Source organism: Syngnathoides biaculeatus, chromosome 7, assembly GCF_019802595.1.
Source record: "Syngnathoides biaculeatus isolate LvHL_M chromosome 7, ASM1980259v1, whole genome shotgun sequence".
NCBI classification, from domain to species: domain Eukaryota; kingdom Metazoa; phylum Chordata; class Actinopteri; order Syngnathiformes; family Syngnathidae; genus Syngnathoides; species Syngnathoides biaculeatus.
The window spans coordinates 4,047,675-4,075,378 of NC_084646.1; the positions used below are offsets into that span (position 1 = coordinate 4,047,675).

General features: G+C 41.7%; 1 protein-coding gene across 6 annotated transcripts in view; it reads left to right on the forward strand.

Moving 5' to 3' along the window:
• Positions 1-27,704, forward strand: part of elavl4 (ELAV like neuron-specific RNA binding protein 4) — a 122,571-nt gene that overhangs the window by 19,387 nt on the left and 75,480 nt on the right. For all 6 annotated transcript variants that reach the window (XM_061824329.1, XM_061824328.1, XM_061824331.1 and 3 more), the window contains one exon: positions 26,759-26,845. In XM_061824329.1, coding sequence (XP_061680313.1) covers positions 26,759-26,845 — 87 coding nt within the window. The remainder of the gene's footprint in view (positions 1-26,758; positions 26,846-27,704) is intronic.

Here is a 27,704-nt window from a genome sequence, read left to right on the forward strand (position 1 = left end):
TAAAGGGAAAGCTATGTGATTGTTTGAAATACAAAATGTGTAAATTTCTTTTTGTGTTTAGTTTTACAGCAAACTTCAACTTGAAGTGGCATTAAACCGCTCGAAGCCTCTTTTTGAAGAATTGCTCGCTCTCTGCCAAACGGCTGCTTTCCGTGAAATGAGTTGAGTTCATTGCCACAATACGGCACCCGTATCAAATTTTTGAAAGCAAGTCAAAGCAAAAAGTGACGGGACTCACATCTCAAAAGTAGTCCAATCTTTCTTTTATATTCGAATCCTCACCACATTTTAAAAGGAACATTCCTAGAAAAATGCCAACAATCATTAAAAAATCTCTTACATTTAAATTTTTGTTATGACCGATAACTACTCTGTACTTGTCATACTGTGATACTGCATTTTGCTCATCTCATGCATAAATGTGCAGTGAAAAACTCCACTTATTTCAACATAGAGATGGACAGTGCGATCGCGGTTGGATCCAAGCAGAAAAAAATGACCTTGATAGGGTATCAACCACTCCCTCCATCTGTCCATAAATAGTATTGTAATGCACTGCATGTAGCCTTAAATAGGACATGGCAGCAACATGGTTACATCTTTTCATCTCTGATAGTGACACACACCACAAGACCGGAGAGGGGAGGAGATTGTGTGTATAGCCAGGTAGCTGCAGTTGTTTTCATGGCCTATTAAAAAAATAATAATAAAATAAAACGGGGTCCTTTAACGCCAGCAGATAGCAAATAACGTGTTGAAACAAAAGAAGTGCTCTCGCGTTCATATTTTCATTGACGGAAAAAGGTTATTTGGATCCTACTGGTGATTGAGGAAACAACCTTGAAACACTGCCCTTTAAGAAATATGAAAAGGAGCATGCCCCATTCTCAATGGCTTCATTTTTTTTCAAGTGGATGATATTCAAGAGAGGGGCTAAAAAGGAGGGATTTCATTTGAGATTTAACAACCTCCATGAATCTGAATTTGTATTCTCTATAATAGGAAGTGGACGGGCTACTAAGACCTGGCCTGGCCCAAAGTACAGGTTGTTGTTGTTGTTTGTTTTCTTTTTACGTGTTCAAAAGACTGGAGAAAAGTGGTGTTATCAGTTTACCTTGGAAGTCTTCTCAAATATAATTATCAAATCCAATTCCAGCATTTTTGATTATTCGGGCCCAAGACTGCCTTATGAGGGGCTTTAAGATACACAAAACTCTTGAATTTAGGTGACAACTGATATCCTGGCCATAATTTTGGGGAATTTTATAACTTGCCACCCAATCACACCCCATCTAGACTATTTGTACAAAGAACTACCAATTGGTATGAAAACTGGTATGCAGGTTATCATGACACCTTCCATTAGACTTTACTGATAAAATCCTTAAAATCTTTATCTTGCTCTGGTTGCTATGTCATTTTACATACGTGAGAACAATTTTTTTTTGTTACCAAAAAGTTCTGTACTGTGTATTTAAATAATGGCCTCCACTGTAGTTGACTGTGCGTTTCAATCAAGTTTCAAGCGTCAGTCCCTTGAAAAAGATTTATGTCCACACCTAAATTGACACATTGTCTTTTCCCTTCGGGACAACAATAAAAAAGAGGTAATTTTAATTAGAGGTGTCACAATTAATTGATCAATCTACAATGAATAATTTATAATAATTAACCACTTTTGGTGATCATTCATAGCCTTCGTCCAAATCCTCAGAGTTCAGATGCTCAACACTAAATATTCTCTGATTTCTATAGTCCTTCATGACAACAGAGTGATTACCTTTTGTTTATAGTTAAAATAAGACATTTGCAAACCTCTGTTCATACTTTGGAAAATAGTGATCAAGATTTTACGGACCAAAGAAGTAACTGAAATGGAATCAATAAAAAAAAAAAAAAACATTTAACAGTTAATCAAGAGCTATCAGTTAATGAACATCATTCGAGAAAATAATATTTTGGAATAAACTAAAGAAAAATAGGTTATCTCATTATTTATTGGTCAATAGAAGAACCAGAAACACGTGGCAGAAAATGGAAGACAACCATCAAAATGCTTTGCAGGCCCCAAACACTCCAGTAAACCTGCAAAGTCATGTTTCCAAACAGACAATGTTAATGTCATGGAGTGGCCAGCCCAATCCCCGGACCTTAATCCAATCGAGAACTTGTGGGGGTGACACAAAAAATGTTGTTTCTGAAGCAAAACCGAGAAATGTAAATGAATTGTGGAATGTTATTAAGGGATCTTGGAATTGAATAATAAGTTGCTTGACTCCATGCCACACATATGTGAAGCAGTTCGGGGGGAAAAAAACGACAACTTTGGGTCATCCAACTAAATCTGAGTTTTGTGATTCAAAGGATTGGTAAATACTAGAAATGAAAAAGTTTGTAGGAACTAGTTTTGAGTTTGTAAAGTCAGCTCTTTCAACAAATTGCTCAATTGCACAGCCTGCAGAGTGTGTAAATGATGAATGCTGGGTCTTGTTGGTTTTCTGAGGATATACTGCACATTCTGGCAACTTGTTTGACATGTAGCTCTAAAAAAAATATACACTGAAAAGGTGGATTAATCTCCTTAGTCACATTGGACTGTTATTATTTTGAAGTCTACTGTAGAGATGGCGATGTTGTAAATGAGTATGCTGTTTTGGCGATGATCTTCGAACATGTAAGGAATGCACATCTTCCTGTAAATGAGCTTTACGGTCACTTCTTTGTCTGTTCCTCAGTATAATCTGCATCCTTGCTATTCTATGTTCTCAGAATAGCTTTTACTCAGGTCTTATTCATGAGAGAAAACAGACATTTACATCTGTCTTAGATGTGGAGTTGCTGACTACGGTCATCAGGCCAATCCGTTATCACCAGACCATGAGTGCTCATGTGTATTTGTACTTCCTGTACTTCACTGTATTCTAGTCTGCCTTTTGTCTATTTGAAAGCATAGAGATAGCACTTGAACTCTCTCAGCTGGGTGGCTTAATGTATCTAAAAGATAAGTAGGAGAAGTCAATGGTGATGTGTCAATGTCGGCATGCTAATGTTTTAGTTCACCAGAGCATTTTCATTTCTCTTAACTAATATTTTCTGGTTTATATTGGTCGTACCATGTACCATGCGACATTGAAAATTATTGTTTAACTGGGAAAATAAGATGCTCGATTCAAAATATTTACTCTGCATGAGATTGGCTGGTGACCAATTCAGGTTGTCCACCACCTCTTGCTCAAAGCTAGCTGGGATGGGCTCCAGCACTCCCGCAACCCTGGTGAGAATAAGCAGTCCAGAAAATGGATGGACAGATTTCTATGAGATACAAAACCCTGAAAAAAAATCACAGATACTGTATGTGATTCGTGTACTGACCACCTAACCATGTCAGAATGAGGGGAACTGTGATCTTGTCTTGTCATGGCGCTAATCTACTCACAGTCAGATATGGGATAGTTTACCATCACTTGGCATTTGTCATCACTTATTTATACACCATAACTACCATTTAATGGTATTGCCTCCAGTATGTAGATGTGCCCTGCACAAGGGACTAGTGTTGCTTGTGAGTTGAAGCATGTTAGCTCTTCCAAGCGCTCCCCTTTCTTGTCTTTCTGATACATGAACCAGATACTGTAAATGTGTGTGTGTATACACAACAAACACCATCAATAATAAACATATTGTAAATTGAATACTACTGATATGTCAAAGAAAACTCGGCATTATGACTTTCCAGCGGCAACATTTTTATCCAGTTCTTTCATTGTCTCTCATTAGATTCTTCAGGTCAAACTAATTAAGTAGCCGGTGATTTTTATTGCTTAATCTTTCATGAATAGTTGGTGTGCACTCGTGACTACGACGAAGTAGTACGTGCATCTGCTGCACTCTAAGACAGGAGCAGCATGGCGCCGCCCCTCCCGCGCTTTTGCGGACCAACCAATGGGAGCCCACCTGTTATCGGGTCCCAAACGTCCCTTAGCGGATTTTAGTAAAAGAGGTAGATGGAATTGTGCGCGTGTGATCTTTTCAAAGGCGTGGATGCTCCAATGTTGACATAGTTGCATGTTTGGGCTGCAGGTTTTGTTGCCCAATTTACATATAACGTGCCGCAACGTGTGCGGTTATCTTCTTGGATACAGCTGTATATGAAAGAACCTAAACCAAGAATGGTCATGGAAAGTAGTTTACTTTGTACTTTTTTTTAAAAAAAAATCACCTTTTTGCTCCTCTTATCCGCAATTGACTCGGTAACTTAAAAATCTATTAAACCAACTGTTCTGTATGAATGGTAAACATCAACAAATCACTGCATATTTTTTTCTTTTATAAAGATAAAAAAGCCCACTTTTATTTAGTGTAATTCATTTGCAAAGTTGTTGTTGCCGTGATGTAAAATTATACTACATTTATACTGAAAGATGTTTTTAATACTGTATTTTGCCCATCTAATGCAGGACAGCCTTCAGTTTAATGAAGTGTTTTTTTACATCACCACAAACGACAAATTAAACATTTCGTTGAGTTGATCATTCAAAACTGAGCGTTGTTTTTTTTTTCCCTTTTAATTGGCTCAATTAAATACAGTAGTTGTAACTCCAAGTAATAATTGTAATTATTTAAAGTGTGAAACGGAATGAGTGGGGCAAATTTCAAATATTTCTAAAAGCCCATTTGTTCTTAAATCTGTGGGAAGCAGCGGGGGATGGTAAAGGCTACTCTTTACACACCGATGCAAATGTACAGAGGACACTCAGTAATAGCTAATTTATATACACAGTCCTGTGCAGGCATCCTATTACCATAGCGCCTGAGGCTGCAATCACTCTCCTCGAGTCCAGCTCCACATTGCTCGGCCCTGGCTCGCTCAGGCACGGAGCTGAGCGGCGATTGATTACTTTGCCGGGATTGGAAAAGCCTTTTCTCTGCCAAAAGCGGGGTGAAGCTAGCGTGTGCCGACGAGGGCTCGGAGCCAGCCAGAGAGCGAAGGTGTTAACACCAAGGGAGGGGTGGGCTGACGGGCAAGCCAAGACGCCAATGACAGATTCTAGGATAGAGTTGGGGTAGGTGGAGGGGAGTGGGCGGGCGCTGATCTCCAGTTGAGCAGGGAACTGGGCGGCTGTCTGTGAAGAGGGAGGGAGGGGGGCAGGAGGCTGGCTGCACTCACATTCAAGCTCATCATTCCGCTCTCAGCATCTGTGGAAGAAGGCGATGCCTGCGCCGCACACCTCCGCTAAGCTGCTCTCCGCTCACCACTAAGACTCGAGGAAGAGAGGAAGAGGAAGCCGAGAACAGAATAATAAGCGGAAAGTCTCTCACTGCGAGCTAAGACAGGAAAGGGGCTGAGATTGAACAGCTTCTTTCGGCGGAAGCATTTGCTGTAGCCGCTGTGTGGGGAATAAACGAGCGAGAGTCAGCGGAAGAGAGAAAGAGATCGCGAGACAACCACCGGCATCTCCCAAATGGAGTGGAATGGGTTTAAGATGGTAAGGAAGAAAGCTCCGGGCTTGCCATTACACACCATCGTGCCTTGCTCACTCTGTTTTTCTCCTGGAATGCATTTGAAGACGTGTCTCTCACTACGGTTTAACTTACGCAAGAATGAGAAGTTCCTTTTAGTTGGTGGTTTTCGGAAAGCATTTGGAAGATCTGCATATCGGTCTCCAAAGGTGTTCAGGTACAAGGGAAGATGAAGGAGCAGCGAGAAGAAAGAGTTCATTTGTGTTTTTCTTGAAGCTTTTCTTGCCTTTGCGACACTGAAATGCTTACCTGCATGCGTGTAGTGTACTTGAGCAAGAGGCGCACCGTGCATTGCACGGCGGGTTGACTGGGGCGGTTATTTTTGCCACTTTCACGTATGCAAAGTAGCCCATGCTAATGAGGTGAGTAGACATGTTATCCGTCATGCTGCTCGTGTACTTGGGAGTAGGTGTGTTTGAGTTACACGCATAACCCGGATTACAATTTGTAATGCTGAGGGGTGGTGGCGTGCGTGTGCGTGTGTGTGTGTGTGGTGTGTGTGTGTGTGTGTGGTGTGTGTGTGTGTGTGTGTGTGTGTGTGTGTGTGTGTGTGTGAGACTGAACGAACCTACTCAGAGCAAAGCATTCACGTTTGCGTTGTGCGTTGCTCAGCTTCCATCACTTCCAACTTGGCATCCATTCTCCCATTAGCCATCATCTTCAAGAGAGAGGCAAAACCTTGGTAACGGAGCGAGCCGCCATGTTTGTTTCTTCGGTGTCCTCAACTGTCAGGTGTCACCCAGTTTTATTTCTTTTCAGAAGCCGCGTCAACAATTCCAGAACCTGAGTCAATATGATTTCATTTTGAATTCTAGAGGTGTCCGTCTATTTGCAAAATTACTTTTACAGAGTAGAGGGACTCCACGTTTTCCAGCAAGAACATTTGCGGCGGTACAAGAAAATGTTTGATTGTGTATGTTGCTGGCTTCCTTCTCATTTGATGCAATCAAAATGCTAATCAGATCCAGAATTACCCCGTGCTATCCTCACAGCTCTGCTTGTTGACCAGGATCCTGGACGCTATGCTTTGCAGCTAAGTAAGGCATGGATGCTTAGCAGTAAAACATGATTGATGGCGGGAGAAAATGGTGTGGACGGGTGGTCATGAAGAAATAGCGTATAGATTCGCATGCGGCTCGAGAGAAGGTGAAAGAAAAAGGGTGAAAATAGAAAAGGAGTTAAAAGTCATCACTGTAGAAGGTGTGATTTGAGCCTTCTGATGTGAGCCAGTGGGGCGCCTGAGCTATCACCTCTCTCACGCGCACGCTCACGCGTACACATGCGAAGATACCAACATGCAGTGACTCTATTACCCTCAGGCGGAACACGGCGAGCTCCAAGGTTACACATCAATGCTAATAGGGTGGGGTGTGTAAGGAATTTATTATAGCGGCTGTGCAGCCGGCAACTATATAGTATGCGTAATGAATGAAATGTGAACATCAGAGAAACTTAAGATCATCATGCGTGTTACGCAGATGATTGATTGAAGCCACTATATAATATAAATGAAAGACAAAAAAGTGACGCGTACACTTCAAGGAGACACTTGTAGCATTGAACCAGTAGAAGTGTGTAATTTATCCCAACCAAACAGTTAAGACAGATATTGACGATACAGTAATAACATCAACTCAAATACGAATTAAAAGACCGTAATTGTAAAACTCTGATATTTTCATATTTATCAAGTACTACTGATATAATCTGCACAGTGGAACAGAGCCACAATGAGCACTTCCTTTACGTTTGACTGAGAAGTGGTAATTTGGTAATGTGAGCATTTTTATAGGCTCTAATTTGCATTTATCACACACATTTGCAAACAAGTTACAATGCAGTTTATCACATTCGTAGCTATGGGAGGAAGAAAGATCACAGTTCCAAAACAGGTCACATCAGTAGGTGTATTTTTTTTAATGTACTTTACTCTAACTTGTGGTGAGTTAATGTGCTTGTGAAAGCAAATATTCGAGATGACTATTGTGTTTTCCGCAGTATAAGGCGCGCCTAAAAGCTTTTAATTTTCTCAAAAGGTGATGGTGCACTTTATGATCCGGTGCGCCTTATATTTGGATCAATATTGAGCCTTTAGTGCAGCTCCATCTAATGGATAACGTAACCCCAGCCTCTACTGTAGCGTCTATTCTATGCGCCTCATAATCCGGTGCACCTTATATGTGAAAAACAGATTTAAAATGGGCCATTCATTGAAGGTGTGCCTTATAGTGCGGAAAATACGGTAATTTGTGTATTCACGTTTGTGTCACAGGTGTCGGGGTACATTCTCAATCTTGTGACGTTTGTATATAACCACTGACACCATAGATTTTTATTTCATATTTACTGGGATAGCTTTTTTATCAGAGAATAGCGTGTATGGTGGAGCATGGATTGTTTGAAATTGAATTTGAGCTCTGTATTACATTTGAACTTGACGATTGTTCAGCAGGATAGCCGTGCCTCCTCTGTGTCCACTTCTGTGAAATTTAAAAAATATATATATCAAGCATGTTATTTGTCGTTTTATTACAAAGGCTTATTGGGCATAAATGCCTCCAACTGGGATATATCATTGCTTGTTGGTCGTAGCCACCAACCCTAAACTTGTTGTGCTGTTTCATTTTGAAAATCATTATCAGCTCTATTTTGGTAGACGTCCATATGCAGCAGGGCATAAATGTTAGTGTGTCCTGATTTCTATGCAAGCGCAAGAATCACTGTGCGTGTTTGCCAGTTTTGCAAACCAGCATGCGCTAAGCTGGTCGTTCTGGCCCAGCGACGGTCGGTCCCTGGAGATGTGCTTGGCGGAGGGACATTTTGGTGGCAAAATGTCATTCTAAACTTGGGCCTGCTCAGGCCACGTCTCACTGCCGTGGGCTGGTCTAACACGATTTCGGTGAATATGACTGGGGCACGTCCAAACAAATACTGACCTCCGCTGACATGTTTATTTTGCCAGCGGTTTATTACCAGATCATTTTGTATATTCACTCACATTGTGTGTTGCTACACCATGGCCAAAGAAGTGACAAAGCCCACTCTTGCCACAAATCGCTGCAATCATGCATTGTCTCCATCCAGACTGTCGGGAGCCGCTTTGGTTGACGGTAAAGGAAGTCACCACTTCCACACTGTTGCACCTTGCCCACTTTCGTATCCTCCACACTGCGCTGGTCTACGAAATTAGCAACACCGGTCTAACCCGCCAGTGGCAAACACCTGCACCGCACACCGCGCTGGCGTAACAGTGTTAACAAAAATAGAGCCGTATGTGTTCAAGACTGCGGAAGGAAATGTTACTGAATTTATGGATTAATTGATAGTTCAGAATTGTAGGGAGTTAATTGCGAATTAATACCTACTGTGGATGCACAAGAATAAGGTACTTGCCTGTTACCAGCAGAAGTGCTGTTGATTCAGTCCCAAGTATATGCAGCCTAATAAATGCCATCCATCCATTTTCTTTGCCTCTTATCCTCACGATGGTCACGGGGAGTGCTGGAGCCTATCCCAGCTGTCAGCGGGCAGGAGGCGGAGTACACCCTGAACTGGTTGCCAGCCAATCGCAGGGCACAGCCGCACTCACAATCACACCTACAGACAATTTAGTGTCTCCAATTAATGTTGCATGTTTTTGCGATGTTGGAGGAAACTGGAGTGCCCGGAGAAAACCCACGCAGGCCCTTGGAGAACATATTAACTCTACACAGGCAGGTCAGGGATTGAACCCGGGACCTGAGAAGTGTGAGGCCAACGCTTTACCAGCTGATCCACCAAGCCGCCCCTAGTGAATGTCCTCTGTTAATTTTTTTTTTGTAATTGATATTGAGAAATCTGTACAGAAATACGATTTAATAATCATCCATCCATCTGCTTTCTGGGCTGCTTATCCAAACAAGGGCAGCGGAAGTGCAGGAGCCTATCTCATAATATTAATCAATTAATCATTAACTGTCCCCATACTTGATGAATGAGTTAGCTTAATGTCTATTACTGGTTACAGTGTTTGGGTTTTAACCACAATATCGTTCAATATTTGACACTGTAAACATATTTTTCATCAAATGGTTGAAAGGTTGGAAAAAAAACTCACCACTAGGTTGCGCAACAACATTCTAACTGTGCTGTAATGTACTTTGCGTGTGTTCATTCATTTACGTCTGTGTATTGCTAGTCTCAAAGTGATTTTGTTCCTGTTTTTATAGTTTCTGGTTGCACAGTAAATTTTAAAATGTTCTTTCCTCTTTCCATATAACATTGTACTAAATTATGCAATGCAGTATTTTCCTTCAGTTTCTTTCATTTTATTTACCAACCATAATGGTGGCTCCTTCCCAAATAAAAAGGAAATACTGGATTCACATTAAGACCTAAAATAACTCTGCGAATGGCAAAAATATTTAAATTTGCAGTAGCGTCATGATACCGTTATCCGGGGAATGTTTGGTACGACTTAATCATATTTGTTTGACCTTATTTACATTATAAAAATGCTTTTATTGACGCCAAATGTCTCTGGCAAATGTCTTTGAACAAAGGCTGGATGGAAGCATTTAATGAGCTAAAAGCCTGTTTGAATAAGAAGCCGCTGTAACAATCTCTGTCCCAATTAGCACGCTTTGGTTTTTAAATATTCCTTTTGTGCAAACCCTAAACACACATGAAGACTCACAAAACGGTCACATTGAAAATTTAATAGGCTTCCACAGCGACATCCTTAATTTATTTAAAATGTGTTTTTTTTTTCCTTTTTCTTTTGCACTTCAAAAAAAAAAAAGAAAGCCTGAAATCTGAGCGGCGTGGCAAGTCATTCTGCTGTGAGGGGAGCAGCATTCACAAATACTAGACCTAATTCCTTTGGCAGCAGCTCAAACTGCTACAGACAGACACATAATCAGCTGGGGAGCGTTAGCGCCTCAGCCCACTAGCAAACACAAGACCGAGCCCTTGTTGTGCATCGCTGCTTTTCAGAATAAATATCCCGATGGAAAATACAGTGGGAGGAAAGAGGTATTCATGTGTATATAGCTCTTTGTTCGGCAAAAGATGCTGAAGAAGAGACGGAACGGCAGCTTTCTTAGCCACTTTGCTGCTCATTCTCTATCTCCCGCTCCTTCTGCCTCTCATCCTCCACTGTACGCTGTGTGTTTTGCTATTCATACAGATGTTTGGATTTGAGTGGCAGTTTCTCCCGAGACTGCGCGCGCGCGGCTGGCTCGTCTCATCTGCATTTTGCATCCCAGGAAACAAAGCAGAGCAGAAAGCGGCGTAAAGTATCAGCAGGCAGACAGGTTGTTTGTTGTCGTGTGTGTGTGTGTGTGTGTGTGTGTGTGTGTGTGTGTGTGTGTGTGTGTGTGTGCACACGAGGAAGACAGACAGTTCGTGTATACGAGTTCTTTGTGCGTATGTGTCTGGACGTGTTGTTTGGCTTTGGCAGCTTAACCGGCCCCTGAGCCGTTGCCGAGTGATGTTTAAAGGACATTTCAAGGTCGCACTTTCGACAGGCCTCGTTACCGTCGACGTATTAAACATTTATGCATTTCTGTAGTCGGATGAATTATAGATTAAACATGAAACTGAACATGCTGCAAAATGGCACTATTGTGGTTGGTAATAGACACATTTTGCAATCTACAAACACGGCATCACACGACACGTCCTACGCCTGCCTTATCTCGTCATAGGAACACAATAGCTCATCTTGTCATATGTCATGGTCAAACAACAGATAACTGCACTGACACTCAGTATGGAGCCCAGACCTCTGCCAAGGCCATTGGATCTGAATTTGGACCTAATTGTGAAGCTTTTTAAATATAACTACATTGACTACCGCATCATAAGCTTGTCAAATGTTTTGCCAATGGTACGAATAGTATGATACAGCCATTACGAAATAATAATAATTTATATTAGAGGAAACCCATTCATGATGCATTATGTCTATGCAAATAAAGGTTGCATCTTAATGAAAAGTCGAACAAGCACATAAATTTATTTGGATTTGAAGCTCATAATGTGTGTCCAATTTTTTTCCCCCCTTTGTAGAACGAAGAAATATGTGTTGCATTGAATGAAAATATGTCACGTAGTAGGAATATGTATATATATATATATATATATATATATATATATATATATCTTAGCAATGATCAAAGAGTATCATTAGACTTTATACCAGGGCTCTGCAACCATTTTGAGGCTGAGGGCCACTTGGTGAGCACCGATCGTACGAAGGGCTACGTGACCTGTTTGTGGGAAATTTCAGACTCAGTTCATTACACGTACATAAAATATTTTGGTTTGAATTTATTATAGTAAATGACATTACAGGTATTTTAAAATTTTAATTCACGTAATTAAATCAGATTCCGAATTTAAAGCACAAATAATAGTAACAATTTGTGGCCGATGATATTTTTAGAATATACCTCGCGGGCGCATTATATGGTCTTCAGGGGCGACCATTCACCCCCGGGCACCGTGTTAGTGACCCCTGCTTTATACCAAGATGAATGTGACGTTAATGCAATGGTGCCTTGAGAGATGAGTGACCCAACTTATGAGTTATTAAAAATACAAGTCTCCATTTGTGAGATACGAGCACTGAATGGTGGCAGTGAGCAAATCAAAGCAAATTTATTTGCATATTACATTTCATACGCAAGGTAACTCGATGTGAAGTTGTCTGTTTTTGACACTGACACAACACCTTAGCTGAACTATAGTCATTTGGACGCAGTACTAGATATAACTGCATAACTATGATAGTCAACAAACTACTGAAGAATTTCGCCCAAGGGTAGCATATACAGACTGAACAGAAGGGGTCCAAGAACTGAGCCTGGAGGAACCCCACAGGTCATTGCCGTTTGGTGAGATTGAAGAGTTGCAATTGTTACAAAATAACTCGTTTCCTCCCGGTAGGACCTGAGGCATTTAATGACTGTTCCATTTTGTCCTACCTACGTTTCCAACGTTTCCAGCAGTATATTTTCATCTACCGTATCAAAAGCCACACTCGGATCCAAAAAGGCTAGAACTACCGAGTCAGTGTTCAGTCTTATGTCATTTAGCACTTTCATAAGAGCAAATTCTGTACTGTGATGAGTTTGGAAACCGGATTGAAATTTGTCAAAAATTGAATTTACATTGATGAAATTATTGAGTAGATTTTGTCCATTACCCTTTCTGAAGGACAGGAATATCACGCAGTGTTACTGGAAGGAAATGGGATTCCGATCACGCTTTCAAATGTACCGGCAGCACCTGTCAAAGAGATGCTGCGTTTTGGAGTCGGAGGAGTGGCTGAGGTCGGTGGAAAGACAAATGTGCACTCCTTCATTGATGCCCAGCTCTCCACCATCACGCCGTCGCGCTCTGGCAATCAGCCGCCGCCTCCCATACGTCTCCTCCGTAGCGTATAGCACGCTATATGAACAGAGATAGTATCCTGTGGGCATTTTCAATTACCCTCCTCTGTACAGCAGTTGAGGGGGGTGAGGGTGGGGGGGATTAATCTGCTCGTTTGAATGCGCCTCACACTTAATGGTTTAGCCGGTGTGCCGCGGGCCTTGTCTGTTAGCTCTGATGGTATACATTTAGGCCTTTGTGTCTTCACCTCTCTGACTCTCTCTCTCTCTCTCTCTCTCTCTCTCTCTCTCTCTCCCTACTCCCTCCCTCACTTTGGCTCTCTCTCTGCTGCAGTCAGAGCCATTTGTGATTGCACCACTCTCCCTTCAAGTTACAGAGTGAGATTAGATTTTCACACAAGATGTGCTCAGTATAAATTCTCAAGTCAAACTCCAAATTGATTGTGTAACGACTTGCGCGGAATATTGGAAAAAGTGAGAGAGAGTGAGGAATGCCTGCAAAATCAGGATGTAACATATCTGACTGTGACGGCATTGCGATGGGTGCTTAAAATTCATGACATTGCTTTAATAGTAATGTGGCATTGTCAAGGTTTTTTGTATTTCGTCAAATAGTCCATAGAGGTATGTATTTACCTAACTTCCGGGCTAACCATGTCTAGTAGAAGAAGAAATCTTTCTGAGGAAGGAATTTAGTACAGTACAGCCTCGGTTCTCGACCACAATCTGTTCTAGATGGCGCTTCAAGAAGTGATTTGTTTGAAAATCGAATCGTTATCTTGTTTCTGTTTTTTTTCCGGGGGTTCGTTCAAACTCACATTAACAAAGAGCGTCGTGTGTGGTTTAGCTGGTCGGGCTGTGTGCATTATGTTATTTCTGAGTTTTTTTCGGTGGGGTAGGATTTCACAACAAAGCGGGTCAGCTGGTCTGGCCGTGCGCATGATGTTATTTCCGGGTTTTGTTGGAGGCAATTGATTACCAATTTTCGTTGGAAAACAGAAGCAAAAAAATCTCTAAATTTTCGTTCGAAAACCGATTTGTTCAAGAACGGGGACTTTTGAGAACCGAAGCTGTATAGTTGTTGTAGCGAAACACACTGCCTCTAATGGGAGGAAGGGAGGTGTCAATATAAGGAAAGGCATATGACAGTACACCTTCAAACAATAGTCGGGACCCACTCATTAACTCAACTGCTCGGCGTAGTGGTCCCATTTAATTGAGGCGTATATTCGAGGGAGGGATTTATTATTTTTATGGATTGGTCGAGGGAGACACGCTGCTTGCTTTGGGAAAAAAGGAGTTTTCTACATTTTCAATTGGACCACCATTGTTCATCAAATAGACTGATTGTCCATTCGAATCTTCTCCTTCTTTTTCTTTCGGCTTGTCCCGTTAGGGGTCACCACAGCGTGTCATCTTTTTCCATCTAAGCCCATCTCGTGCATCTTCCTCTCTAACACTCACTGTCCTGATATCTTCCCTCACCACATCCATCCTTTTCTTTGGTCTTCCTTTCGCTCTTTTGCCTGGCAGCTCCATCCTCGGCACCCTTCTACCAACATACTCACTCTCTCGCCTCTGAACATGTCCAAACCATCGAAGTCTGCTCTCTCTAACCTTATCTCCAAAACATCCAACCTTGGCTGTCCCTCTAATGAGCTCATTTCTAATCCTATCCAACCCGTTCACTCCAAGCGAGAACCTCAACATCTTCATTTCTGCTACCTCCAGTTCTGCTTCGCGGTTTCTCTTCAGTGCCACCGTCTTTAATCCGTACATCATGGCCGGCCTCACCACTGTTTTATAAACTTTGCCCTTCATCCTAGCGGATACTCTTCTGTCACATAGAACACCAGGCACCTTCAGCTAGTTCCCAGAGGCATTCTATTAGTCAACTACCAGCATGCCAGGTCTATTGATGAACCATCTAGGTAGGAGTAGGAGAAATGGGCCCATAACATGATGCTTGCGCCACTATCCTTCACTGTCTTGAATTCTGTGGCTTGAATTCAAAGTTTGGGGGTTATCTCACAAACTGTCTGCATCTCCTGGACCCAAAAGGAACAATTTTACTTATCATCAGTCCGCAAAATGTTCCTCCATTGCTCTTTGGGCCAGTTGATGTATTGTTTGGCAAATTGTATCTTCTTCTGCACATCCCGTTTTTTAACAGAGGGACTTTGTTGGGGATTCTTGTAAATAGATTAGCTTCACACAGATGTCTTCTCGCTGTCACAACACTTACAGGTAACTCCTGACTGTCTTTGATCACCATGTCGCTGATCATTGGCTGAGCCTTTGCCATTCTGCGATCCATTTTGATGCTTGTCTTCTGTTTTCTTCTACGTCTCTGGTTTTGCTCTCCATTTTAAGGCATAGAGATCATTTTAGCTGAACAGACTGTCATTTTTCGCACGTCTTTATAAGGTTTTCCTTCTCCAATCAAACCTTTAATCAAAGTGCACAGTTCTTCTGAATGTGTTGAACGATCCACTTTCCTCAGGCTGTCAAGGAGAAATGCATGTTTGACAGGTTCTGGCTTCATCCTTAAAATGGGGCCACCCGATTTCACAGAATTAATGACCTCACGAATTGAATGCCACACTGCTATTTTTTTTAACACACCCCTTTCAACAAATTGCCCAATTTCACAGCCTTAAGACTGTATATATCACGAATGCTGGGTTTTGTTGGTTTTCTGAGAATTTACTGCACCTACTGGTAACTTGTTAGCAACAAAAAAATATATACTGAAAACACAGAGTAATCTGATTTGTCATATTAGACTGCTATTATTTGGAACACTTCTCTAGTTTCCATTTTTTTATTGCCCCGTCTTTACACTGTTTCCTCATGAGGTCACATGACGGACGTTATGCCATTTTCCTCGGATCCATTTGATTACACGAGTTCCACTTTGGAGCTGAATCAATACCCAAATTATCTGAGCCCACACATAAAGAAACAACAACAGCACACACTCTCGTGTCGCACTCTCGCCTACGGACTGAATTCTCGAGTACAGCGGTCGGTTGATGCCTGCGTGATTTAACTCCATGCCTTTGCTGCCAGGCACACATCCGCACATATATATAGGCGTCCTGTGTGCGAGATGCAACTGATGGGGGAAGGAGTGATTAGATTAGAAGGAGCACTGCCTCTACTTAGCAGCTAGGCCAGTGTTTCTCTCTCACTTTCTCTCTTGTTCTGTGTGTGTAAGTGCTGTGCTGTAGGTTTTCTTCTTATCGTGCACCTCCAGGCTGTTTATAGCTTTGTTATAAATACCTGCTCAACAAAGCCAACATTAACCAGCCTCAAACCAGTTTCAATTGGAACACCTGCTATGAATTTAACTGAAAATTGTTATTCAAGGTGTTTCAACCGAGTTTCTCTCTCTCTCTCTCTCTCTCTCTCTCTCTCTCTCTCTCTCTCTCCTCTCTCTCTCTCTCTCTCTCTCTCTCTCTCTCTCTATCTCTCTCTCTCATGAGAACATTAGATTATAGGCAGCAGTCAATTTTTTCGTCAATGACTTTCCTTGCTCTAATACACAGTTTTGTACTCTTAATATTGCACAGCAATTAGCACTCGCCCAAACTAGACCAACATTTGGTACAAGTCCAAAATGATGATACAATGCAAGAACTGTTTTTTTTTTTAATGGTTCTTGCAAAGATAACACCATCAACGCTATATTATTGAACCTCTACTGCTTCATATTGTGATGTGCTTCTAATATTTTCATGCAGGAAACTGAACTAATATAAACTACCACCCAAGAAGTGCAATGAGGACAGAGTAGAGTAACTCCAAGGCTGGACAATCTGAACTTGGATAAAGCACAACATTTTAAATATGTATAGATGATCTGCCTAAATGTTATCATTAAAATTCATACATTTTTACAAGTTTAGAAGTGGCCAGAGAGAAATTGTATGATGTTAACAAAAGACCGTGAATTGGATTTGCAAGTTAATGTGGACCCACAATTATGTGTGCATTTCTGTAAAGGTAGTTTGGCTTAATCCTGCTAACGAGCACTCAATTTGCAATGAAAACACAATCTTGTAGGAAGTTATAGTAATTCAATTTAACTGGTTTACAGTAGATCTTAAAACAACATGATGTTTGCAAAAGGATACAGATTGTTTTGATGCAGCTGAAATGTATCAAAATGCCCTTGGATAATGGACCACATGCTGCTTCAGAACTGATCTGGCAAGAATCCAGTACAGCTTCACTTCGTCATTCGGTGCCTGAACTGGTAGAAGTTGCTTGTGAAGGTGGTGGAAAACAGTTTGAGGTCATACCAATCTATTTGTTGCGTGTCTTAAATACCTTCAATTAACCAAATAATTGGATGAAAAATAACTTCACTTTAAAATAACTTTACTTTAAAATAATCGCATCGGCATGTGATGTGCAGCTATTATTTTTGTCCACTTAGGAATGGGATAGTCCCTTTCTACTGTAGTATCCGTGTCTTTGCGTGTGTATGGCTTTAAAATTTGCATTTCAGCAAATGACTGCATTCTATTACGTTTTAACTGGCAACACTACGCTGTATTAATTATGCTAATTTTGATATTTACCTTCTGATGGCGATCGTAGGCAGGCTATTGTGGTTCATATTGCAGTTTATCTTCCTTGTACGTTAGCCGTTTTCTTTTGTGGACTCTTTCCTCAAAGATCGCTACCATCATAGCAGCTTTTTCTCGTTGTGTGTGTGACTGCAATAACATTTGTGTATGTGGAAGGACGAGACCTGCAAAGCTTCGAGACGGGGATTTTACGTTGACCTTTTTCAGAATCTAATTATTCCAGTCATTTGATGAATTCTTGCATCGTTAAATGTTGATATCCAACAGTAATGGACTCCTAAGTCTTGGATTATGGCTGTCAGTGTACCAATAGCATGTTTCTGTTGGTTTTTCTCTTGTCGTGACATGGTCACAACTGATCACAAATGGGTTTCTGTAGCATCCTTTCACTTTTTAGAACCCAGAAACAACATCAGGAAGTAGAATCTCACATGTTGAATTAGATCCATGTGTCAGGTGTATTCATTGGCTTCCGTCTTGTCACTGTGCCATAAAACCCTGACTGATGGAGGACATCTTGAAAGTTGACTTTCTAAAACTTTCTCCCATCTCCTGCTTGCTTCTCTGGAGCTCAACCACATCGATCTTTGGGTTCTTCTTTACTTCTCTCACCAAGGCTCTTCTACCATGATTGCTCAGTTCGGCTGGACTGCCAAATCTAGGAAGGGTTCTGTTCACCCCAAACATCTTCCATTGAAAGATTTATGGAAGCGACTGTGCTCTTGGGAGCCTCGAGTGCATCAGAATTGTTTCTGTAACCTTGGCCAGATCTGCGTCTTGCCACAATTCTGTCTCAAAGTTCTTCTGAGTGTCACAGCAATGGGTCTGAATACTTATGGCTGTGTGATATTTCAGTTTTTCCCTTTTAATAAATGTGCAAAGATTTCAACAATTCAGTTTATTTTCTGTCAATACTGTGTGTACTTTAATAAGGGAAAATTGACTTCAATCATTTCAGTAAATGGCTGCAATATAACAAATGGTAAAAGATTTAAGAGGCTTTGGAATACTTTCTGTTCCCATTGCATGCTCCAATATCTGTCTATCTATCTATCTATCCAATATGGGCGTTCTTTAAGTACTTCAGTATATGCTCTGTCTTAAGAGAATGACAAAAAAATGTATTGAGTTTTTATGACTTTTTTATGTGAAATGAATGTGACCGTGCTGAAGGCCTAATCAAGGATGACAGTTCTCATTCATCATAAACAAGTTTAATTACTGAAGAGGCCCTTGACATAAGACACACGACAGCCCAACTAAAACACTTAATGACACTGAATTAAAGATGGAATCCTGTAGGGGACGTCATAGTGATTTATCCTCTTCAATACATCAGTATGTGTTAATAACGGAAGGCCATGACAGCGATTGCTCCCATTTGTCACACCCAGGGATTATACAGCAATGCACAGCAGAGACATCTCATTGATTTGAGTGTGACGCTAGCTAGTGAAGAAATTTTTTCGAGGGGAGGAAGGTGGCTTTGTAGGCAGCTCAGGGGAAGAGTGCTGTGTGAATGCTGGCGCGGTGTTGACGAGCAGCCCAGGATGGGATGAAGAAATGGGGGCAAGGGCCATCAGGCGGGAGACTGTTCCAAGCACAGGAGTGAAAACGGAGGACCTCTGATGCAACCTGAGATGCCAGGTCAGGCCAGGGTTGAGGGGATGGGGACTTGTGCTTCCAGGCAAATCCTGCCCTTCGATTCCTATTCCAGACCCCCCCCCCCATCCTTATCTCCCCCCCTATGCCACAGCCTGCGGTCAAACAATGAGGCAGGTGTCCATCTGATCCCCCCCCTCACAAGGGAGGTACTTCAGAGCACCGATCACTGTAGTTGCACAAATTGAAGCGTCTTCTCTCGAATAAAGACACTCGCCAATTTTTTGCTTGCACCGGTGCAGATTTGGGATCCAGCCAATGGACAAATGTCCTCGGCAGAGGAGAATGTAAATCTTTGAGTGCATGTGCACTTTGCTCAAATGTATTTGTGTGCGTGTGTGTATGAGAGAGAGAAGCAGAGAAGATATATAAGATAGAATAGATCACTGCAAGTCTTCATCATCCTCGTCCTGTCATTTAGGAAATTGCTGGTGATGTTTTGCCCATTCTTGAAATAGCCAACTCAATAAATAAACATAAGGAATTAGGGTGACACAGAGAATGTAGAAAAAAAAAATACTGTATCAGAATCATTTATTTTCAATAGGGATGTGCAACTCATCCTTGAGCCGTGAACCTTATGACGGTTGAGGGGTTTGCGTGTCCCAGTAATCCTAGAAGGTAAACGTTGTTTGGGGCTCAGAGTAGAGCTGCTGCTCCTCCACATTGAGAGGATCCAGATGAGATTGCGCAGGCATCTGCTTAGGAGGCCTCCTGGACGGCTCCCTGTTGAGGTGTTCCAGGCATGTCCCACTGGGTTGAGACCCAGGGGACAACGTAGGAGACGCTGGAGAGACTTTCTCCCGTCTGCCCCGAGAATACATCGGGATTCCGATTTCAAGCTGGATGATCTGGCTGGGGAGAGCAAAGTCTGGGTTTCCCTACTAAAGCTAGGACCACTGCTAGTAAAATAAAAAAAGTCATAATATCATGATCACAAACATAAGAGTGCAATAGAATGAGGAATGTCTAGTTACAGTTAGTCCAAAAACAATAATAAGAGCCAACGTAATTTTGACAGTTTGAAATAATTAGTAATTTGAGTATTTTCTTCTAAGTGTGGCACTTATTCTCCGTTGTAATACCGCAGATACAAAATGGGTATTGATAGAGACCCAGTCTTTTAGACCCCTTGGGCAATCTGCATTATCCTGTCATGGTGTGACCTCTGACCGTTTGCAAGTATGTGCTGATTACCCAGGAGTTGTGAGGGGGTGTTGGAAAGCGGCATCGATCTCGCTGAAAGCCTGAGTCGTCACAAGAAAGGAGGAAAAACGGCCGTGGGAGTTGAGTCAAAGTTAAATGAAAAATTGCTTAGATACACATCTCGCCTGTTCAGAAACATTTATTATTCCGAGTCACACAGATTGAAGGCAGGCGGAGGAGAAGAACCCATTTGGTAAAGTAGATGCTGATCGATGCGACTGGAAGGCAGGCCGGTGAGAGTACAACAGAGAAGCAGGCTTGTGTGTCTGTCTGCGCGCGTGTCTGTCTGTGTGCGTGTCTACATATCTCAGATTACTTTCATCAATTGATCCAGTTCAGCATTTGTCTGACCTGCAGGACATTTTTGTGCTCCTAAGATGCAGTTGGAATTAAAAAGACAAGAAAAAAAGGCACAGGATAGACATTTATACAATTCAATACAAAGAAAAACATGGGCGGGAACTGACTGCGGTGGTGTCCTGGTTGTCTTTTTAACTTTATTAAAATCTCTGAAATGATCTTTGAAAGGAATTTACACGATGCTATGTCTTTGGGCATGCACATGCATTACCTAAATTTTATTTTTATAGAACATTTTCAAACTAGCATGTAGCTTAACATACAATAAAGTTGTGTCACATAAAAACGGGAGACAAAGACAAGACATCCATTCATTCATCCTTTGATGGATGGATGGATGGATGGGTGGATGGAGGGGTGGGTGGGTGCATGGATGTGTAGCAGGAAACAGAGAGGATGCATTTCCTGCAGCTTTTGAGGAAGTTCAGCCCAGCACAGGTGCTACTGAGGCAGTTCTACAGAGTAGTCATCGAATCAGTCCCGTGTTCATCCATCACAGTCCATTTTGGTGCTGCCACAAAAAAAGGACAAACTCTGACTACAACGTCCAATCAGGATTAGCTTGTTGACAGAACTATGAGCGTGCAAAATCCTATTGTTATAGAATCCATTCCAACAGCTTCTTCCTTCTTGCCATCAAATTGCGAGAGCCTAAGTGACTATTTGTAGTGTGTTTTTTATATTTTATCGTGTCAAAAGTAGTTTTTGTCCAAATGGCTGTCCATTTTTGTACGAGAGCAGCTGCGGCTCCCGGAGACAAATGCGTTTTTTGACATACTTGGCAAATAATTCTGGAATCTAGATCAACAGATGAGTATATACAGTAAATACTGTAATTCATGTGTGTAGATTGTGTGTTATGTGCCAAAGTTAATGAGAAAAAAATCAATTCTGTGCATCATAAAACTATAGGAATTTAAAACATTGACTGTATTGTGACTGTTTAAGGAACGGATTTAGAATAAACTAAAACAAATTAAAAGGACTTACCTTTTGAAGATGTCGGTCAGACACATAATTTGAATAAATTTTTCATACATTAAAATAAATCTTCTCTTGACAAACTCAACTAACTCAACTCAATTTGGCAAACTCGTTATACTCATATGTAGAATATATATTCTGCATTAAAATGAAATGAAAGGCACTAAAGATGTTCCAGCCATCAAAGACACAATTTTTGTTGAATCTTTTTTTAATATAATTTATTTTTTCCACAGTTTTATATACAAACACAGAAAGAAAGGAGAGAGAAAAAAATACAATTAATTTACATTCATTAACAGGGTGATCATAATACCTTTATAAATGACAGAATAGGACGATTTCGCTCATCTTCAATTATCTAGTAGGTCATCCTCAACCAAGTTCATACCCGTAAATGAGAAATTAACCTTAAAAGGAAAACAATAACAATAATCATAGTAATCAAAAAAAGAAGAAAAATGATACCACCTCAAAGCACCTTACAACACATTTTTGTTGAAATTTTAACATCCAAATAAGAATTTTTAAAAACGCATTTAAAAACAACAGTTGAGCGGAGTGCTCAATATCATAAAATGTAAATATATATATTAAATAAAGCCTTAATACCATAAGACAAATCTAAAGCATGAAAACCGCTGCTTACAAAAAGCAAGAAAATCACAAATAATGACAAAAAATAGCAATGTATTATAAATTACGAATTAAAACAAATAACAAAAGCGAATTGAAACAGCATTTTGAAGTGTAATTCAATCGAAAGGGTGTCTCCTTTAGAGTAACGGGAGTTCTGATTCCAGCTCCCATGTAGCTTGAGGTTAGTGTCTTAGCCATAGTTTATGTTTGTAGTTTGATTTTGTGTATGGGTATTTTTTGGTACTACCACATTTCAAATTTTGGCCCACAAGGCAAAAAAAAAATGGACTGAGGAACAGCTCTTGACACGAAAGAGTCACGCTGCCGCGAGGAATCGCCCGAAACCACTTTGAAACGATCACAATAACGGTTTTGTGATCGAATCCAGAGATTTGAGCGCTGAATTCCTTTGTAATAAAACAGTGGCCCAGCGTACGGAAATCTCCAATTCTGACACAAGATGGTGAGACGAAAGTAGCGAGTCAGATAGTTGCACACTGGCTCCATTTTGTAGCTGCCAAGCAGAGTGTCTGTCAGCGGAGAGCTCCTGCAGCATCTTGTCTACTCTGCATTCTGTGCAGCCTCCATCCTTCCCCGGCCAAGTCAGGCTACATTGATTGTCTGAGCTTTGGGAGGCTAAAAGAGAGGAGGGCGGGGGATTGAAGGGAGGGGGGGAGCGCTCGTACTGGCTCAGCACTCTCTATAGTTCAGTGCTGCTTGATGCTGTAAAAGCTGCAGTGGTGTGACAAAGGTCAGGATGGGATGGGATGACTTGGGGAATTGTTCACATAACTGTCCTAAGTGAAATATTCTTACGAGAGGGTATTACATTAGAAGAACACTTTAGAAAACTGGATTCATAAACCGTCTGGCCAAGATAAGTTTGTTCCATTAGTATTTTTTTTTTTTTTTTTTTTTGTCTGCCAGACAAATACAAATGTGCGCTCCCTTTTCCCCGGCTGAAAGCAGACTGCAGTACCCAGGCACCACTACCCAGGAGCCCAAGGAGACACAAAGCACTTTTGCGCCATCAAATATTAATGGCCCTATAGACTGTATTGATTATATAATAGGTTTTCCCAGCATCAGAGCACCGGCTGAAATGTACTCCCTGAATAATTGAAAATGTATCCATGAGCGGATTTCCATCTAAACGGTTGCTGAATGTAATTTGCATCCTTATTTGAGATTTCATCCAAAGACGCATGCACGGGGATAAATGCGAGGAGGGCGCGAATGTGATTGTTGCGTGCGTGCGTGCGTGCGTGCGTGTTTGTTTGTGTGTCTGTGTTGTGCGCCTGGCACTTTTTACATTTTTCTTTTCACAATTATGAAATTATGAAAAATGGCTGAGCATTGACTGCTTTGCACCGGCTGACATTATGCTCCCACATACGTCTGCTTGCTGCTTGTTACATGGGGTCACCACGTGCACAGACGCCGCGATGACGCCGCACTGTCTGCCTGTCGCGGCACGCGTTGCCTCACCGCGCTGACGTCGTACGTGAAGCGACAGCTTTGCAGAATGGGTGAAAAATGCTTTGGATATTTCAACTCTGCTAATGTTTCCTTCTTTCAGGGTAGCCTTTCTGCGTCACATTTTATAGATGGTTGTTTTAACATGCAGGGTGTGCAATAGTCTCTGTGGTGCAGTTTCGTTAAATATGGTGCCTGTTTCGGCTTGCAATTGTTGTTATAGTTTATGTAACCCACCCAATGGTACAAAATTCTGAGATAGTTGTGAAATGTGCTGAAGCCTCCAGCTATGAAGCTGTCATCAAAGTTCATCCTTTGCGACTAGAAAACGTGCAGCCAATATTGATGTTGTTTGACAGGTTGCATTATTTAATATACCTGAATAACAATGAATAAAATATTACAGTGGAACCTCCTAATGTGAAAAACCCTTGAGGTTGAACAATTTTGAAACCCCGGAGGGTGGGCAAAACTTCAGCGAGCCTTGCAGGGTGTCGGTTGTACCTCTAGACCTCAGATCAGCCTCCATCTAATTGATTCTACAAGTTTTGCTTCACAAGAGAGAAGAAAAAAATTCACTTGTAGGTACATGATGTAAGCGATCTTACATTCAAAACAATAAGGACTTTGCTTTTGGCCTCTCATGCGGGATATTAGCTCACGATTGAATCTTTACTTGTTGTAAGCCAGGGGTCTCAAACTCATTTTTGTCGCGGGCCACATTGTAGTTACAGTTTCCCTCGGAGGGCCGTTATGACTGTGAAACCATAAAAATATTGTCATATTTTATAGAAATTTATGAGCTTGCGTTGGATTCAGAAATCGAAGAGAATGCGTGATCAAATTTATTGTAATATCTCAACACTATCATTTATGATAATGACAATTTACTTGCACATTTTCACAAGACTCATGGAAGTTGACACACATGATTTGCCTCCGCGGGCCACATAAAATAATGTGGCGGGCCGGATCTGGGCCCCGGGCCTTGAGTTTGACACCAGTGCTGTAAGCATTTGTCATCAAAGCCAGTGTTTAGTCGGGATTAATTAATTTTACACTTGTGTGATAGTTCCAAATGTTGATACCATAAAACTCAATTATGAGGGGCATCTGCCATGGGATTTTATTGTTGTAACATTTTAAATCTAACACTGATTTCAAAACTTGTTTGCACATGGATTGACTGATAATTATTAATTGTACAGTTAGTAAAGACCATAATGGTGACGGATTAAACTGTACATTCGAACAAATGGCAGCAAAATGTGGAGGTTCCACTGTACGAACGTCCCAACGCACTTTATTTCATTGTCGGAATGGTTTTCATCTCTTGCAAAATCATTTGAATGAATCTGTCTTATATACACAACATATTCTCCACCAGAGTAAAACAAACGTGGCTCGATAATTCTTCCTTTTTTTCCCCCTTGCACAACCGCTGACCAATTTAATTTGCCCCATTGTCTCCTCCTTCTTTTTGACACTTAATTCTCATTTAGACGTCCATTATGCATTCCTGGCCAGGTTTACAAGACACATTGACAAGAGAATATATGGAGTGCAGACTTTTTCTCTCTCTCTCTCCATCTCCCTCTCTCTCACCCCCCTTCTTTGAAGCATGGGAAGTGTCTTTACACATTGCTCATCCTTTTCCTTTTCTTCTTCCCTCCAACTGATCACCCGCTCCCTCTCCTCATCCTTCTGGAGGAGTAAATGAAAGCAGAGGTCATCCCGCCTTTCGTCCCACTCTCCTGCTAAATTGGCTGCTAGTGGCATCCATAGCTGTAGGCATTAAGGACCCCCACCCTCCCGCCTCGCTTTCGAGAGCCGCTGAACAGACTTCCTGCTCATTTGTGACATTTCTGTGTCTTCAACCGCAGGCTTGTTTACCCGCGGATAGTAAAAGGGAAACCCTCATTATGGGCTCATAAGCCCAAGGTCATTGCGGGGACCACACCAATCTGCTGGTTGCAACACACACAATTAGTTGTTTTGTTTTTCTCCCCCTTCCAGCCACTGTGGAGCTTCTGGAATCCACAACAACAAATACCACTAAGGCCACGCTCTTAAGCCACATCTCCAAATCCTTGTGTTGCCAAGCAGGGAGTGTCACGAACCAACGGTGCACGGGCAAACCCAAATGCAGGACTCCAAGACGAGGACACGATGTTCATTGGGTTTTATTATGAACTAAAATTGTCCACGACAACACAGTCCAAAAGGCTTGATCCAAAAAAACAAAAAGCAATGTCCGCTAACTATAAGACAACTAAAGAGCATGACAAAAGCGTTACTGGACTATAATGGCGCAGTGGCGGAGAGCCCCTGGATGCGGGAAAGCATACTCGACGAAGTGGCGAATGCCAGTGACAAAACTCCAACTTAAATACGTTGCCTAATCACAGCGCCTCATGTGACACGACAGGTGTCAGAGAGGTCGGAGAGGCGGCCAGGCCACGCCCCTCTTGGCCGTGGTCCAGCCTGGCTCACGACAGCGACTGTTTACCAATGCAGTTTTGCTAATTTTATGTTGTTTCTTTGTCGATGGATGCGTTTGATTTAGAAGAACAGGCCCATTAAACATATTTGGGATGAACGGAAACTAAATTCCTGTAGGAGTCTTTCAAAAGAGCGGAAGATATTATCGCTGCAATTGATCTAGTTGCATTTTTACTGACTGTCGGTGTGCAGGTAGACGCCCCCAGTATGTTTTTACTCTTACTCCCCATTTCTAATGAGCCATTTTTGTTTTACTTGTTGAATGACTACAGAGTACTTGTGTGCCGCCATACCCCCTCCTCCCTTCCCGCTCCCTTCCCATCCAAAGAACAACAACAAATTCCAAATGCTACCCTGAACAAAGTGCAAAGTGAGTGTACGATGCTGACGGTGGGCTGTGCATCCCTCCCTCCCTCCATGTGCTCCGTTCCATAGGGGTCGACAGAGACACAGTGGCGTCAGGCAGAGCTCCCGCAGCTCCAAGGCTGGGCAGAGAAGGGATTGCTGACGCAGCCAAAGATGGTAAGGAGACTACTGCTGCAGCCAAATGGATGGCCTGGGTATTTTCCACAACAGTCAAGTAATGTTCTGATATTACACTGTGTTTACACAATTACACGCCAGACTGAGACAGTTGAAACTAGAGGACGGACGGACGGACGGACGGATGGATGGATGGATGGATGGAATTCAGTAGTCTGTTTGGGCCAGTGATTTGTTTCTGCAGGGATGAGTCAAAAATAAAACAATGCTGCTAATGCACAAAGCCAAAGAGCATTTAAAGACTGCCTGTTAATTTCCCAATTTGGATTCCGTGAGTGAAATGAAATTAGTTCTTATAAATAAGATGCATGCATTTAATGGAATAAACTAGGATAAATTAATAAAATGTAAACATAAGGTAGATTGAATAGAGTTTTTTTGTGTCAAGTGGATTTTTTTTGCTTTTTGAAATAATCAATTTTTACCCGAGCGGCTTTCGTTGCCAGTGGGCACAACCTGCTAAAGATAAAAACTTGGCGCTGAACAGAGAGCAACCAGTTTGCTAAATTGGCTCCATTTTGTCAGATATTTGAAATTGGTTTATGTTTCCAGCAACAGGCAACGAGAAAAACATCTTTAAAGATGGCTGAAACCAAAAAGAGTAGCACTTCTAAATTATTTTTGTCATGCAACAACAGATGTTGCTCTTTGTGTGACACAGATGCTAAGAAAGATGAGCAAAATCCATCCATCCATTTTCTTAGCCGCTTATCCTCACAAGGGTCACGGGGAGTGCTGGAGCCTATCCCAGCTGTCAACTGGCAGGAGGCGGGGTACACCCTTAACTGGTTGCCAGCCAATCGCAGGGCACATAAAGATAAACAACCGCACTCACAAT